Source organism: Equus asinus, chromosome 27, assembly GCF_041296235.1.
Source record: "Equus asinus isolate D_3611 breed Donkey chromosome 27, EquAss-T2T_v2, whole genome shotgun sequence".
Classification (NCBI taxonomy): Eukaryota; Metazoa; Chordata; class Mammalia; order Perissodactyla; family Equidae; genus Equus; species Equus asinus.
In genome coordinates this window covers 13,316,792-13,334,669 of record NC_091816.1, presented here as the reverse complement: position 1 = coordinate 13,334,669, position 17,878 = coordinate 13,316,792, and the positions used below count along the sequence as shown (strand labels likewise).

General features: G+C 38.5%; 2 protein-coding genes across 2 annotated transcripts in view; one reads left to right on the top strand and one right to left on the bottom strand.

Annotated features, from left to right (window-relative positions):
• The window catches only part of MBOAT4 (membrane bound O-acyltransferase domain containing 4), a 17,761-nt gene extending 15,469 nt beyond the window's left edge, over positions 1–2,292 (bottom strand). The window contains exon 1 of the mRNA XM_044760546.2: positions 2,125–2,292. The gene's annotated coding sequence lies outside the window, so the exon portion shown is untranslated. The remainder of the gene's footprint in view (positions 1–2,124) is intronic.
• DCTN6 (dynactin subunit 6) overlaps positions 1–17,878 on the top strand; it is a 23,453-nt gene extending 5,575 nt beyond the window's left edge. Inside the window, exons 3-7 of the mRNA XM_014830900.3 lie at positions 5,524–5,629; positions 12,960–13,048; positions 14,453–14,500; positions 15,833–15,975; positions 17,414–17,878. Coding sequence (XP_014686386.3) covers positions 5,524–5,629; positions 12,960–13,048; positions 14,453–14,500; positions 15,833–15,975; positions 17,414–17,512 — 485 coding nt within the window. The 3' untranslated portion in view covers positions 17,513–17,878. The remainder of the gene's footprint in view (positions 1–5,523; positions 5,630–12,959; positions 13,049–14,452; positions 14,501–15,832; positions 15,976–17,413) is intronic.

Genomic DNA, 17,878 nt, shown 5'->3' with positions numbered 1-17,878 from the left:
AAATAAAAACTAGCAATTTGAGGGCACCAGCCCTGTGGCCTAGTGGTTAAGTTTGGCACGCTCTGCTTTTGGCAGCCTGAGTTCAGAGCCCTGGCGTGGACCTATACCACTCATCAGTGGCCGTGCTGTGGTGGCAACCCCCATTCCAAATAGAGGAATACTGGCACAGATGTTAGGTCAGGACTAATCTTCCTCAAGCAAAAAGAGGGAGATTGGCAACAGATGTTAGCTCGGGGCGAATCTTCCTCAGCAAAACAACAAAACTAGCATTTGAAGTTTATCATGGAATGCATCTAAGTTAATGTTTGTTATGTTTATTTTTGACCCAGTTTTTTAAAACAAGAACATTTGCTTGGATACTTTACAGAAACATCTCAATTTTTAAAATTAAGGAAAAGATTCAGAAGTGATATAGTTACCGCTGTTCTGTCTTCCACAATTATTATCTCATTTTCATTTGTGTGTTTCTTATCTTTAATTGTATGTAGAGAAAAGGAAATTTACCAGAATTGGTATTTAGATAGTCCTTTCTATCAAGGTTATATTTGGTATAAAATCTCTCTAATCTTTTTGCTACTATTAATTCACTTTTCTGATGTAATACATCAGATTAGAAAGCTCCGGGGAGATATAATTATAAAGTTAAGTCAAAGCAGAAAGTAGAAATAAGTTATCTGATTAAAATTCACTCTCCTCACCATGGTTTATTTTTCAAATTATGGTTTTTATTGTTTTTGTTTTTGCTCAATTTACCAGAATAGTTAAAGTCTTTTCCTGTTACACTGTGGCTATAGAGACTTGAGCACTTAGTAAGCCCTGTTTTATGGGTTAACTAACTGAAGTGTGGTTTAATTAATGGATTTTTAGGCTGTTATGCCTAACTTTCCATCCCCTACTTGGTTATAATCTTACCAGATTCTTCCATTCTGAAATATTTCAGGAAGAAAGTAATTTTTCCTTTGCTTTGTTTCAGTATAGTAGAAGTTTAAACCCAATCTTGTATTTTCCCTGAAAATTAAGTATTTGGTTTATCAAAGAAACTAGTCCGAAGCTTTGAAGTATTGTCCTTAACCAGAAAACCTATGACTTGAGGCTCTGCTGAAGCCTGACCCCTTTGATTAGAGGCTGCTAGGGAACAGACCTTGGCAAAAATAACAGCTGTCTTCTTAACTATAATTTGGGTAAATAAGGTTTCATAGTATCAAGCCTGTTTTTAATTAGGCTGCCTTGATTCATGGGGGCCGTGTGTTATTTCCTGTAAATTTGTTTTGAAAGCTGAAAAACGTTTCAGAAAGGTCACTCTAAGCACAGTTCTGTAGTCCTATTCTAGGGTGACAGGTAGGACAGGGCTTGGTGGGGACATCAGAATGTGAAGGCAGAACTCGGCACAATGGATGAGCTTTGTGATGGAAGCACTTTGTCCCAGGTACTCTGTCTTTCTCTCCATTAGAGTGTTTAATGTAAATCACAAGCTTCCCTTTTATTGTGGAAATCTTCAATAAGGCAGAACAGTGACTTTGACTTGAGAAATTCATCGAATATAAAGCAGTTCTTACAGGTCAAAGGAATTGTTTTAATTTTCAAAAGAGAGCCTGTGGCTTTTTGAACTATTTATTGACATGAAGATGTACACAAAGATTGCTTTCTGTGGCAAAGACAGACAGGAAAAACATCCTTTACCAAATGAGGGGAATGGAAATTTGATGCAAGGAATGTCTTTCTGGCTATGTTGCGTCAAGGCCAGCCAACCATTTAGAAAAATTAGTCATCAGCCAGCAAGGCAGCTCCAACTCTAGACACATTTATCCAAACAAGGAGATAAGCCAAATAGGGTTTCAGCACATTTGGTAAGAAAATATACAAACTATCCTGCCAGAATGAGCTCCAAGAAGTTCACAGCAGCCTTTTTAAAAAACTTTCCATGGTGACAGATTTTTATTTTTAAAGCATTTTAACCTCAAGACCCTTAAACTTGGCTTGAACTCAGGCCCATTCTAGGTAAAAGTGCTTCTTGCATGCAGAAAAGCGTGGAACATACTGTGCCCACGTTTCAGTGTGCTGTCGCCACCCGGGCCCTGGAACAGTGCTCGTTGCTGGGCGCTGTGCACTGTGCAGTTCACTCACCTGAGGCAGGACGTTCCTTCAAGTGCACAAACCAGTGTCTTAGCAGTCACATATCCTGAAGCAGGTGTATGCTGACCTCTCTAGTCTTTGCCCAAAAAAGACCTTCCAGAGCTTTGCGGGCACTATTCAGTTTTGTTGCTCACGACATTTGCTGTTACTTCACCACTCAAAGTTGGTAGTTTCACTTTTGATGTTATTTCAGCCCTGGGACTTGTAGTTTTGCAATGCTGCCACCAGGTGGAGGTGGCGTCTCAAACCCAGGTCTCATATGCCAGTGATAATGCTTTGTATCTCAGGGCAAGGCCCTCAGATTTATCACCAGCTTTCCAGTTATTTGCTAACTAACTTATTAGTAATGATAAATATAGTAATAACAGTAATAAAACACCTGGTTGAAATAGCTCAGGCATTATTTTTAAATATTGTGTAAGAAGACATGGGACTTGGGATTAGTTTAATTTTTTAAAATTTGTGTTTGTGTTTTTTGTATAATTGACATGTCATTTTTGAAAGGGAAAAATGAAAATATGAATTCTTTTCAAAGCTACACTTTAGAGAAACTTGTAAAGAAACACAGGTCCCAGTGGTAGCTTTGTCTCATTAGTCTGTTCCCAGGCAGCTCCTTGCAGGTCTGCATGTCATCAAACACTACAGCTCGAGGAACAGCAGCCGACCCTGTGCCTCTGGCTGCTTATCTAGGGGCGGCAGAGGCTCCATTTCTACCCCAGCTGTGAGCTCTTCCTCCTGTCTAGGATTTTTGATGCTAATATGGAAAATACATTTATTAATCTTTTTTACTATCTTATAATAAGGTGCAGAGTTTTCCCCCTGATTAGAAGGGGATACTACCCTGATACCTGAGTATTACCCTTTTCTTCTGTTTCTCAGACCAGGAGTTACTTTGCTTACCATGGTAAAGTTGGTTGTTAGCTCTTCATGTCAGATTGTGATGAACCTCCCATTTTTAAGAAGTATGGGCCAGACCCTATGATCTCCCTTTCAAACATCATTTCATATAATCCACACTTTTTATAGATGAGAAACCTGAGGCATTTGAGAGAATGAACACAGAGCCTTTAATTGATAGAGGCCAGAGTCTACACTTTCTAGGCAAGGGGTGGGGTGCTAGGTGGGGTTTCAATTACAAAGAACCTAAAATAGATTGTGTCTCTTTATCAGAATATTTTGAAGTAAAATTTAAATATGGTATTGTGCAAACTACAGATGTAAATTGTTCACACAGCTTGATGACCTGTAAGAAATTTCTCATTTCAAGGGAATCCAGTGTTTGTTTCAGCATTGTTTAGCTGTTTTCTCCCTCAAAAGTGGTAACATCTAAATGCCCATTATTAAGGGATTGGTTAAATAAATTATCGTATATTAAGATGATGTGAAATACTGTTCAGCCATTAAAAAGAATAGCTAGCTAGGTCTACTTATGTGGAAAAATCACTGTGACTTACTAGCTAATGTGAAAAAGAAAAGTATAGAATAATAAGTACTATTCTTTGGTTTAAAAAAAAAAGTACGTGCTTGTAATCTGTATTTTTTTCTCCTTCAAGTTGAATTTATTTTTTAACTGTCTAATGAAATATATTTTATATACAGTGATATTTACAGATCTTAAGTGTACAGTATACTTAAGTCTGAAATAATATACCCCGAACTTCTAGGAATAGTAACCTCTGGGGAGTGGGATTAGCATGAGGAGAGAATCTTTCATGTTTTGCTTTGTTTGAATTTTTTATAATGAGCATGTGTTCCTTTTGTAAATGTGTGGGTATGTATTTTTTAACAAAGAAAAAAGGCACAGGTATTCACAATCGTGGTCAACTTGTGAAGCTTCCCGTGGATCCAAGAGTTCCTATCTTCTATCCCGGAGTCTCTTGTCCTAAACAGGAGAATTTGCCTGGGAAATTTTACTTTAGCAGCTGAGGATTTGGGGAGCCAGGAGTGACAGAAATAACAAAGCCATTCTAGTGTTATTTTTTTGCCGGTTTTCTGTACTGTGTGTCCTTTGACGGTGCATCCTGTCTTGGGCCCCGCCCTCCTTATCAGTCCCCAGCTCTTCATTGTTAGGGAAAAAAATCAGCTGAAGTAAGGTTCCTTTCAATTCTCTGGGCACCGGGAGCATCTCCTTATTGAATACATTTGTGAGCGAGTGTGTTAAGTATTCCCAGCTTTCAAGATAAACAAGTGCAAAAGGCAAAAATAGCATATATTTCTTTTTGTTTCCCTGTAACATACAGCACTGCATCTTGCCTGTCACAAGCAGATAATGATTATTGAATAAATTAACAATCTGTGCAATTGAATACTGAATTTCATACACAATGCCATCTTCTTGACTTCCTCCCCACCTTCTGTCAACACTTCTGCCCGCCCTCTCTTACTTCAGAGTCAGTTACTTTCCCGTCCCCTTGTTTACCAATAAAAAATAGCCTCGGATTGGGGCTGGGCGGGTGGTGTTGGAGGGAGAGGGCAAAATGAGGTTGTTTTCTCATCAGTAGTTTCATTATCACCAAAGTACTAGGCCTTTGGGTAGATAAAAGCCAGGGAGGGGCTGTGTTGGCATTCCAGAATCCCCCGTTTGGGCAGTGCAGCGCCTCCAGCACCTGATCATGAAGTGGGCAGGGGAGACCCCTTCCTGCTCCCTTCCGTTTGAGATTGGAGCCATTGCCTCCGGTCTCCCTATATCAGAGTCTTAGGACTCCAGTGATCACGCTTAACTCCTTCCACTGCCTCCCTTTAACCTTTTTCTGGTTGAAATCATATCCTAGAGCAGTCAACAGAAGCTCTGCCTCCTCCCGATGGTTAGGCTTGGTGACCAAGTAACAAAGCTAAGGTTAGTTTCCATGTTTTCTGACTCCCATCCCGCCTGTATTTCCTCTTCCTCACTTAATAAAGACTGATCCTGCAGTGCACCTGCATAAGGAGGTGTTATGGGTTCACCAACATAAGAAAGTGCCCGCATTTTAAGCAAAGAGAGCCTTACCTTTCTGAGGGAAAGGAAGGAAGGGAATTAATGTTTATTGCCAACTATGTGCCAGAGTACTGTGTCTGCAAACGTTATTTCGTAATCCTTACAACAACCCTGGGAGACTGATATTATCACCACCTCCATTTCACAGCTGAGATAGCAGAGGCTTCAAAATAGAGGCTGAGCCAGGGCTGTCTGGCTCTAGAGCTGTACCGTCTGCTCTCACCTTGGCTTCAAATCTGGCACTAACTGCTGATGATAACAGCCGAGGAGATAAGTTTGTAAAGCACCTAGTGTGGTGCCTGGCACGTACTTAAGAGAGTGTTCCTCCCAATAGCCCGGCCCCCTCAGTCACCTCCTACCTTCCTCTGGGAAGCATAGCTTCCACCAATAATTTCTTTTCACCATACTTTTAACAGGACCTAGGACAGTGATCCACCCTAAGGCACGAATTATTGCGGAAGCTGGGCCAATAGTGATTGGCGAAGGCAACCTGATAGAAGAACAGGCGCTCATCATAAATGCGTGAGTAAGACTCGTACGGATGCTCTGAACTAAGTACCACAGGCAGTGTTTTTGTTAATTTCAGCTATTTATAGGAACCTTTTACAACTGACATCTGGAAAGCCCACTATTTTAGAACTAGAGATCTTTTTCATTAAGTCACATTAAGGATTAATTACATTAAGGATCTTTTTCAACACAAGTGATTAGGAAATGAGGAAACCAAAGACCAGAGGGGTGACGAGCCTGGTCCAAGGTGGGAGAGCTTGTTGGTGGCGGACTCGAATCTCTGACTCTCGGTCCGATAATCGTCCCTTTACGCATCAGTACCTCTTCTCTTCCTTGAGCAGACGTTTCCTGAGTCCCTCCGACGTTCAAGGGCCGTGCTGACCACCCTGAAGAGAAGCTTTGGTTGGATTTTTGGTTCTGGCTGAAATTTTATTATTACTCATGCCCCAACACATGTACTTAACTCTGATATATATTTTCATGTGCTTTGTAGGGGTAACACCCAGAATTATATTTGAAAAATTTGGAGCCCTAGGGGCAATTTTTAAACTTTAAAGTTTAAAAAGATAATAAAATATTAGAACATGTACATGATCTTAGTGAACTGGACTGTAATACCTGTGAAATTTTCATAAGCATTTGTAAAGCTTTCTAGATAAGATTTTGGCAGGAAATTCACGTTTATACCTAATTTACAGCAACAATGTATGGAATTTGTAAGAAAGACCTTGGGAAAATATTTACTGTGATAAAGAGATTTGTCTTAATGCTTACTTAGAATTTGGGAGTTTCTTACTATATTAAGCAGTTTCTTTTTAAAATATATTTTGGCACGTTTAGTGTAAGTCAGTTAACAATAGCTGTATTCTGCAGTAACTCAACTGTCAGAGATAAAATACCATTTTAAAATGGTTTCCTCCTCTTAGACCACAAACATTTTATGTTCCAAATGTTTCAACTAACTACCTGACAGCGTAAAATAATTATTTTATGTGAATGTCTGTTTATGTTTCACAGTCTCAATGACTGATTATTAAGAATGGAAAATTTTCAAGTCAAGCATGATTTTGATTCCAATTTAACAAGGTAAAAGTCATAACCGGCATCTTTTTTACTTTGTCCTGCAAAAGGCCCTCTGGGCTTTGGGTTTAAAAAATAAACAAAGGAAGGCTGACTTCTGTACACACCTATGACTTCTTTACATCTCAGTAGTCCTTTTTCAATTCAGAATCAAGGCTTCTCCAGCATAGAGGATAAATAAGTCACTTGGATTAAGAAATTACTTCCATAGTTATATATATATATTTTTTTTATTGAGTTATTGATAGGTTACAATCTTGTGAAATTTCAGTTGTACATTAATGTTTGTCAGTCATGTTGTAGGTGCACCACTTCACCCTTTGTGCCCACCCCCCACCCCACCTTTCCCCTGGTATCCACTAAACTGTTCTTAGTCCATAATTTTAAATTCCTCATATGAGTGGAGTCATACACAGATTATCCTTCTCTCGTTGGCTTATTTCACTTAACATAATTCTCTCAAGGTCCATCCATGTTATTGCAAATGGAATGATTTTGTTCTGTTTTGCAGCTGAGTAGTATCCCATTGTATATATGTACCACATCTTCTTTATCCATTCGTCTGTTGATGGGCACTTAGGTTGCTTCCACGTCTTGGCTATTGTAAACAGTGCTGCAATAAACATTGGGGTGCATAGGACTTTTGGGATTGCTGACTTCAAGCTCTTTGGATAAATACCCAGTAGTGGGATGGCTGGATCGTATGGTACTTCTATTTTTAATTTTTTGAGGAATCTCCATACTGTTTTCCATAGTGGCTGCACCAGTTTGCATTCCCACCAGCAGTGTATGAGGGTTCCTTTTTCTCCACAACCTCTCCAACATTTGTTGCTATTAGTTTTAGATATTTTTGTCATTCTAACGGGTGTAAGGTGATATCTTAGTGTAGTTTTGATTTGCATTTCCCTGATGATCAGCGATGATGAGCATCTTTTCATGTGCCTATTGGCCATCAGTATATCTTCTTTGGAGAAATGTCTGTTCATGTCTCCAGCCCATTTTTGATCGGGTTGTTTGATGTTTTGTTGTTGAGTTGCGAGAGTTCTTTATATATTAAGGATATTAAGCCTTTGTCAGATATATGACTTGCAAATATTTTTTCCCAGTTAGTGGTTTGTTTTTTTGTTTCAATCCTGTTTTCATTTGCCTTGAAGAAGCTCTTTAATCTGATAAAGTCCCATTTGTTTATTCTTTCTATTGTTTCCCTTCTCTGAGAAGGCATGGTATCCAAAAAGATCCTTTTAATACTGATGTCAAAGAGTGTACTGCCTACGTTTTCTTCCAGAAGCCTTATAGTTTCAGGTCTCACCTTTAGGTCTTTGATCCATTTTGAGTTTATTTTGGTGAATGGTGAAAAAGAATGGTCTATTTTCGTTCTTTTACATGTGGCTTTCCAGTTTTCCCAGCACCATTTGTTGAAAAGACTTTCTTTTCTCCATTGTATGCCCTCAGCTCCTTTGTCAAATATAAGCTGTCCATAGATGTGTGGTTTTATTTCTGGGCTTTCAATTCTGTTCCATTGATCTGTGCACCTGTTTTTGTACCAGTATCATGCTGTTTTGATTACTGTAGCTTTGTAGTATGTTTTGAAGTCAGGGATTGTGATGCCTCCCGTTTTGTTCTTTTTTCTCGGGATTGCTTTAGAAATTTGGGGTCTTTTGTTGCCCCATATGAATTTTAGGATTCTTTGTTCTAATTCTGTAAAGAATGTCATTGGGATTCTGATTGGGATGGCGTTGAATTTGTAGATTGCTTTAGGTAGAACGGACATTTTAACCATGTTTATTCTTCCAATCCATGTACATGGAATGTCTTTCCATCTCCTTATGTCATCATCCAATTCTCTCAGAATGGCCTTGTAATTTTCATTATATAGGTCCTTCACTTCCTTAGTTAAATTTACCCCAAGGTATTTTATTCTTTTTGTTGCGATTGTGAATGGTATTGTATTCTTGAGTTCTTTTTCTGTTGGTTCATTACTGGAGTATAGAAATGCTACTGATTTATGCAAATTGATTTTATACCCTGCAACTTTGCTGTAGTTGTTGATTACTTCTAACAGTTTTCCAGTGGATTCTTTGGGGTTTTCTATATTTAAGATCATGTCGTCTGCAAACAGTGAGAGTTTCACTTCTTCCCTCCCTATTTGGATTCCTTTTATTCCTTTTTCTTGCCTGATTGCTCTGGCCAGGACCTCCAGTACTATGTTAAATAAGAGTGGTGCTAGAGGGCATCCTTGTCTCGTTCCTGTTTTCAGGGGGATGGCGTTCAGTTTTTGCCCATTGAGTATGATGTTGGCTATGGGTTTGTCATATATGGCCTTTATTATGTTGAGGTAGTTTCCTTCTATGCCCATTTTTTTCAGAGTTTTTATCATAAATGGCTGTTGGATCTTGTCAAATGCCTTCTCTGCATCTATTGAGATGATCATGTGGTTTTTATTCCTCAGTTTGTTGATGTGGTGTATCACGTTGATTGATTTGCAGATGTTGAACCATCCCTGTGTCCCTGGTATGAATCCCACCTGATCATGATGTATGATTCTTTTGATGAATTGCTGAATTCTGGTTGCCAAAATTTTGTTTAGAATTTTTGCATCTATGTTCATCAGTGATATTGGCCTGTAGTTCTCTTTTTTCATGGTGTCCTTGTCGGGTTTTGGTATCAGCGTGATGTTGGCCTCACAGAATGTGTTAGGAAGTGTTCCATCTTCCCTAATTTTTTGGAATAGCTTGAAAAGGATAGGTATTAAATCCTCTCTGAAAGTTTGGTAGAATTCCCCAGGAAAGCCATCTGGTCCTGGGGTTTTATTCTTTGGGATGTTTTTGATTGCTGTTTCAATCTCTTTCCTTGTGATTGGTCTGTTCAAATTGTCTGCCTCTTCTTGAGTGAGCTTTGGGAGATTGTAGGAGTCCAAGAATTTATCCATTTCCTCTAGGTTATCCATTCTGTTGGCATATAGTTTTTTGTAGTATTCTCTTATAATCTGTTGTATTTCTGCAGAGTCTGTTGTTATTTCTCCTCGCTCATTTCTGATTATGTTTATTTGAGCTTTCTCCCTTTTTTTCTTTGTAAGTCTGGCTAGTGGTTTGTCAATTTTATTTATCTTCTCAAACCAGCTCTTTGTCTCATTGATCCTTTCTACTGCCTTTTTCGTTTCAATAGTATTTATTTCTGCTCTGATTTTTATTATTTCTCTCCTTCTGCTGACTTTGGGCTTCATTTCTTCTTTTTCTCTAGTTCAGTTAGGTGTGCTTTAAGGTTGCTTATTTGGGATTTTTCTTGTTTGTTAAGATGTGCCTGTATTGCGATGAATTTTCCTCTTACTACAGCTTTTGCTGTATCCCATATGAGTTGGTATGGCATGCTGTCATTTTCATTTGTTTCCAGGTATTTTTTTATTTCTTCTTTAATTTCTTCAATGATCCATTGCTTGTTCAGTAGTGTGTTGTTTAGTCTCCACATCTTTGTGCCTTTCTCAGCTTTTTTCTTGTAATTAATTTCTAGCCTTATAGCACTATGATCTGAGAAGATGCTTGTTATTATTTCAATTTTTTTAAATTTGTAGAGGCTTGCCTTGTTTCCCAACATATGGTCTATCCTAGAGAATGTTCCATGTGCACTTGAGAAGAATGTGTATTCAGCTCCTTCAGGGTGGAGTGATCTATATATGTCTATCAAGTCCAATTGTTTTAGTTTTTCATTCAGCTCCACTATTTCCTTGTTGATTTTCTGCCTGGATGATCTGTCCATTGATGTGAGTGGGGTGTTGAGGTCCCCTACTATTATTGTGTTGTTTTTAACATCTTCCTTTAGGTCTGTTAATAGTTGCTTTATGAATCTTGGTGCTCCTGTGTTGGGTGCATAGATATTTATAAGCGTTATTTCTTCTTGATGAAGTGTCCCTTTGATCATTATATATTGTCCCTCTGTGTCTCTCTTTACCTGTCTTATTTTGAAATCCACTTGGTCTGATATGAGAATTGCAACACCTGCCTTTTTTTCCTTGCTATTTGCTTGAAGTATTGTCCTCCACCCCTTCACCCTGAGTCTGTGTTTGTCCTTGGGGCTGAGGTGTGTTTCCTGGAGGCAACAAATTGTTGGATCGTGTTCTTTAATCCATTTTGCCACTCTGTGTCTTTTTATTGGAGAGTTCAATCCGTTCACATTGAGAGTGATTACTGATGCATGTGGACTTAGTGCTGTTAATCTGTCGCTCATTATCTTGTTTTCCTGCGTTTCTTTTCCTGTTTGCTTTAGACTACCCATTTAATACTGCAATTTCTTATGCTGGGTTTCTTAGATTTTTCCTTATTTATGATTTGTGACTCTGTTCTGTACTTTATTTTAGTGTCTACCTTGAAGTTTGTATTTAGAATCTCGTGTGTAATATAGTCTATTCTCTGGTGGTCTCTTACTTACTTGACTAATACTGATTTAGACCCTTTGCTCTTCCCCTCCTAAATAATTATTTTCATTTTTTATTCCAACTCGTCTTATTAATTGGTAGTTAGAGTGCTAAGATTGTCCTTGTTTTGGTAGTTTCCTTACCTTTACCCTAATGCTATAATTGAATATTTGCTATCCTGTTCTGGTTCTATCCATCGGTCTCCCTAGTCTGTGGATTGTGACCCCTTTCTCCCTTTTTTCTTTTTTCAGGTATGAGAGCCTTCTTGAGGATTTCTTGTAATGGAGGGCTTTTAGTTACAAATTCCCTTAACTTTTGTTTGTCTGGAAAAGATTTAATTTCTCCCTCATATCTGAAGGAAATTCTTGCTGGGTAGAGTATTCTAGGCTGAAGATTTTTATCCTTTAAAGCTTTGAATATGTCACTCCATTCTCTCCTAGCTTGTAGGGTTTCTGTAGAGAAATCCGGACAGTCTGATAGGGGCTCCTTTATAGGTTATTCTCTTTTTTTTTCTTACTTCCCTGAGTATTCTTTCCTTATCATTCCTATTTGCCAACTTTACTATTATGTGCCTTGCGGTGGGTCTTTTTACATTGACAAATCTAGGAGATCTAAAGTCCTCCTCTACACACATTTCTCCGTCGATCCCTAGATTTGGGAAGTTCTCTTCAATAATTTCGTTAAGCACACTTTCTGCTCCATTTTCCTTTTCCATATTCTCGGGAATTCCTGTGATCCTTATGTTCTTACTCCTCATTGAATCCATTATCTCTTGGAGATTTTCCTCATTTTTTTTAATTCTTAGTTCTCTTCCTCTGTCTGGCACCATTCAGCCTGTCTATCTTCGATTATGCTAATTTGCTCCTCTATGTTGTCTACACGGGCATTCAGGGAATCCATATTCTGTTTTATCTGGTCCATTGTGTTTTTCATCTCAAGTAATTCTGTTTGATTCTTCTTTATGATTTCAATCTCTTTTGTGAAGTAACTCCAGAACTCGGCTTGTTTGTCTTTCTCTCTACCTCATTGAGTTTTTTGATTATAGCTGCTCTGAATTCATTATCACTTAGTTTACCTAATTCCAAGTCCTCAGGACTTAATTCTGTGTTTTTATTGTTTTCCTTCTGGTCTGGGGCTTTTATAAATTGCTGGATGGTAGAGGAGCGGGTTTTTCTCATGGTGGTAGAATTCAGTTGCAGTTACAGCCTGTCACCACTAGATGGGGGTCGAGAGCGGCGTGTTAGCTCTCCGCCTTGGGGCAAGATGGCTGCGCCCACTGGCTTTCCTGGGGGGGAGGGGCTGTTACTCACAGGCGCCGGTCTGGGTTCAGATCAGTTCTGTTCTCTGGTCTCCCAAGGCCCTTGATTTATGGGGTCCCCACCGACAGAAGCTTTCCCCCCTGTCAGCCGGTCTCCACTGAATCAGCGGCAGGAGTCCTGGATGATCCCCGGTCACGCGGCCCCTCCCCCGCTCCTTCCCGTCCTGCACCACAGCAATCGCAGACTCTAAGGGAGGGAGCCATGTTCTCTCCTACTGTTCCAGCGCCTCCGAGGGTGTAAAGCTAGGTTTATGATCTCCGCCTTCTTGGTATTGTAGGTTTCTAAGGAGCTGGCATTATGTTTATTCTCTGAAATTCAGTTCTTCCAATCTTTTGTTGTATTTTAGAGGGGAGAGAATCCCGGATCAGCTCACCCCGCCATTTTGCTCCGCTGCGTTCTCCTCCTCCAGTTTTCTCATAGTTATATATTTTAAGCTTGATGGAAGTAAAATTGAAAGAATGAGCTCAGATTTTAAAACAGGAGGATTGTTTATTGCATTATTGACTTTTTGATGATTTATCTCTTCCTTTTATAGTCATCCTGATAACATCACCCCTGACACTGAAGATCCAGACCCCAAACCTATGATCATTGGCACCAATAATGTGTTTGAAGTTGGCTGTTGTATCCTTTTCAATAATTTACGATAATCATTCCCAGCTATCTTTTACTATCCAGGTCTCCTCCATAGAAGTTGTCGTGATTTACCTATCAATTATATTATATAAAATATAAGTATATAAATTACATTTTAGGAGTAGGCCATCCCCAGTTCTTTGAAAAGACTTATTTGCAGTCCATCAAAAAAATTATACTTCTCTTCCATTGGATAACCGAGTAAAGGAAGTGTGCGTTTCTCAGGTGCCCCTGTGCATGCGTGTGCACACATGTGCACACACACACATATCTTTAGGTACCTTCTTGCTCCTGTTGCTACAACTCATTGACAGGTAGCAATGACTGAGTGGCAGTAGACCCAGAAACAGTAATCCTGGCTTCTATCCTGACTTAAGAACCACAGTTCTGTCCATTTGATTCCTGTATAGTTCTAAGTTGACAGTATATTGTCTGATGCAATGAATGGTGGATGGGAGTGAAAATATCTCATTCTTTGTTTTTTTTCCCATAGAGTGCCACCAGTTCTTTTGCTTGGTTTTATACTCTAAAACAGTAAAAGCTTTTCATGGTGTCAGCAAATACTTATAACAGAAAATACTTGAAAGAAAAAATGTAAATGTCTAATGATAGCAAAATATTTAAATAAATTAAACTACAAGCATAAAAAAGACCATTAGGACCATTAAGCAGTCAATTAAAATTATGTTTTTAAAGGGGACCAACCCAGTGGTGTAGGGGTTAAGTTTGCACACTCCACTTCGGCAGCCTGGGGTTTGCGTGTTTGGATCCTGGGCATGGACCTACACACCACTCATCAAGCCATGCTATGGCAGCATCCCACATACAAAAAATGGAGGAAGATTGGCACAGGTGTTAGCTCAGGGCAAATCTTCCTCACCAAAAAAAAAAAAATATATATATATATATATATGTTTTTAAAGATTTTAATGGTATGGAATAATGTTTGCCAACTTAAGTGAACCGAATAAAGTGAGCTGCAAAAGTTCATACAGTCTGATTCCCAGTTATGTAAAGGGAATTATATGTATTTATATAAAGAGATCGCAAACCATTAAATAAATAGTGTTATCTTTAAATGATTGGGTGATAGGTAGTTTTAATTTTCTTAAAACAGTTGTGAAAATATATTACTGTAGAATTGGGGTATCAGATATTCATTTCTTTAAAAAAACGTAGAAGCCATTTATTTATACTTGGAGATATTTATATGTAAAGATTCAAACTTTACTTTCCGACTGCCATGAGCAAGGGGTTCTGGCCACGCCAAGCCTGCGTGGCCTTTCCCATGCCCCATCCACCGCCCCAGTGCAGGATAGGACAGAGTAAGTTAGTAGACAAAAAAAAAAAAGGTGAACATATTTACAATGTTTACTTAACTCCGGCTTACAGATTCCCAAGCCATGAAAATGGGAGATAATAATGTTATTGAATCAAAAGGTAAGCTATGTTGGGAATTTTATTGTGAAAAGTGATTACCTCCTTTCTCTTTGTGGTGTCCTGGAAAACAACCTAAGGACAAGCTACGGCAGAGTGGGCTGCTGGGAAGAAAGGTGTGGTTGGAAGGGGACTAAAATAGCTGTGGGACTAATTCTTTGCTTTTAAGGAACCTAACTTAGTAAGGTGTTTTAATACATTAAATTAAAATTTCAGCTGTGTGCATTTAAATCAGAATCGAATTAAACCTAAAGTTCAGGTGAAAGATTTGAAAAATATTTCTACGTACTAGTGTCAATGATAATTTAGTTGATTAATGTTCTTGTAGAATTAAAGAAAATGGATCAGTCTCCCTAGCAGTTTGCTTTCGTTAATTTCAGGACTACTTACGCTAGCTAATCAGAAACAAATGGCGGCTAGTGATGATAAGTGGGGCTAGGCAGAGGGCCACGTAAAGTCACCTCCATGGCCGGGAGGCAGCTCCAAGAGCTCATCCCACTAAGGTCCAGAAAGAACCTGAGCCATGAGGCTTCTTTAGAATAATGGTTTATCTTTTTGTAAAAAATTATTTTATTGAGGTCATATTAGCTTATAACATTATGTAAATTTAAGGTGTGTGGTTTATCTTTCTTGATTGACATGAAAGAAAATGCTTCTTTTTTTAAATAATAAAGTCAAACTTTTTGTTAATCTACTTAATGGCTTTTATTTTCATTGGGATTACCAATTATTATTATTATCATCACTGTCCTCATCATTTTCTATTCATTATATATTTACTATGCATCAAACCTGTGCCCAGCACTTCACATTTACTGTCTCATTTCTTCCTGACAGCAAACTGTGAAGTAGGACAGTCTCTCCATGTTAGAGAGAAACTTTCTTGGGGAATTTACAGTGACTTGCCCAAGGTCACACCACCGGCCAGCAGCAGAGCTCTGTTTTGAATCCATCTGATACTAGTCTGGTGCCTGCCTCTGTGTTGTATTCATGTGTCACTTAATGACTAATGATAGGGATGCGTTCAGAGAAATTCATTGTTAGGAGATTTCATTGTTGTGCAAACATCAGAGTGTACTTACACAAACCTAGATGGTGTAGCCTACTACACACCTAGGCTACATGCTATTAATCTTATGGGACCACCCTTACATATGTGGTCTGTCATTGACCAGAACATGGTTATGTGGCGCATGACTGCAGAAACTCTGAAGTACTTTCTTTAATTTTTTTCTTAAGGCTAGTTTGCATTTTTATACTTATATCATCTTAGGAAAAAAGTGTTCTAATCATTTGATGTCTTAAATTGCAGTTCTTTCTATGTTTTTACTGCAGCATATGTAGGCAGAAATGTGATATTGACAAGCGGCTGCATCATCGGGGCTTGTTGCAACCTGAATACGTTTGAAGTCATCCCTGAGAACACAGTGATCTATGGTGCAGACTGCCTTCGTCGGGTGCAGACTGAGCGACCACAGGTACGTGCTTAGAATCTCTCTTTAAAAAAATTCTTTCTAGGGCTGCTTATCTTCCCAAAATACCACATAATTGTTTTAATGGGGCAGCAAGTTTGCTATTTAAAAAGCAAATGATTAAAATAAAACATCAGAGAAACATCCCTAAAACTAGAATTTATTTGCAGTGGAATTATTTAGTCTTTAAGTTAATATCAAAGATATGTACAAACAGGACAATGACAGATTGATTCTGGGAAAAGAAAATCCGGAGCTGTTATTCCCGGTCTTAGGCATTTTCGCTGAAGATGCATCACCAATCTTACAAACTGTATTATCACTCCTAAAGTATCATTTGGCTTGAAAATAAACACAACTTGTGAATATGCAAGTGTGTTTGGATATTTTCCTGACTTAGGAGAAATTATCCCCTCCTAATAACCAAGAATAAGGAAGAGTACATGTTTGGAGTTTCATGTTGGAGTAGGAGATGAGTAAGGTAGGGCATTTGGGGCTTCCTTTGGACAGAAGACGTTCTGATGGAAGGTTCCAGCTTCATTGCTTGGCACACTAGCTATATTTCTCTAATTCCCCAGCCTCCTTCCCCTCCCCCAAAGAAAATATTTTTCAAGACATTTATCACTTTGCCTCTGATTCTTAGCCATATTTTATCAGAAATTAAAACTCCAGTTCTTTCTGGGTTATTCTATTTCTGTAATGTTTGGCTTTTGCTATTATTATTATTATAGGCAAGTATTACTTCTATAGACTAAAAAGGAAATAAGAACAAATCCAGTATTTTTTCACTAACTTTCTGCAAACAGCAAAAGTGATTGAAGAGGGAGAAATGAAGCTGGAGTTGGGGCAGGGAGATTAGAATTGAGTGAGCAAGAATATCCGAAGTTTCATACACAATGGTATGCAACACTGTTTTCCAAATTTCACTGGTCATAAGGATCACATAGAGGTCCTTATTAAAAAAAGGATTCCCAAGACTTACTGAATCAGAGTGTCTAGGACAAGGGCCTCAAAATCCATATTCTTCATGAGCACCCCAAGGGAATTTCACAACGAGGGAAGTATGGGCCCAGCCGAACGAAGATGGGATGAGAATCGCAGCTGTGCTGTGAGGCCGTGGAAAGCCGTTCGCTCCGGGTGTCTTACTTCTGTTGTCTGCTGTAATTGGAACTGTGTAACTTTTCAGAAGCCAGGGTGAAATCTACAAAAGGTTGAAAACTGAATCATATATAATTTTCTATATAAAATATATATATATATAATTTAGCTTTTTCTTATTACCAAACTTCATATATGTTCATTGTAAAATTTTTTTTTAAAAAAGGTTAGCTAAAATAAGTCAGTGAAAATCACCTGTAATTCCACAACCTCCTGCTAATCATTTCTACCTGGTACTCTTAACTTTGCTTTCTGCTAGTCATTTCTTAATTGTCTTACTCTTTAGCCCCAGACACTCCAGCTGGACTTCCTGATGAAAATCTTGCCAAACTACCACCACTTAAAGAAGACTATGAAGGGAGGCTCCACTCCAGCTAAGAACTAAGACCAACATGTGATGCCGAGATGACACTGGTCTTTGACCACTGTCTTTTGAAAGGGCCACAGTGTTTCGGCACTCCTAGCAGTTGACAGAATAATGCATGTTGACTTGATTTTGTAAAATTGAGTTCCAGAGGAAAGTAATGGATTTTCATTGTAACTGTCCTCCATAATTTATATAAAATGTATTATTTTCCTATATCCTCTCCCCTTTCCTGATAATTTTCTTTCTTTTATTTTCCTTTTGTTATTTAAAATGTCAGCCACAAATTTTAGTTAGAAAAAAGACTCCCTATGATAAGAAAGGGCAAATTGTTGTGTATTTATATTCTAGCATATACTAAACTAAATAAAAATGTTGATGACACTA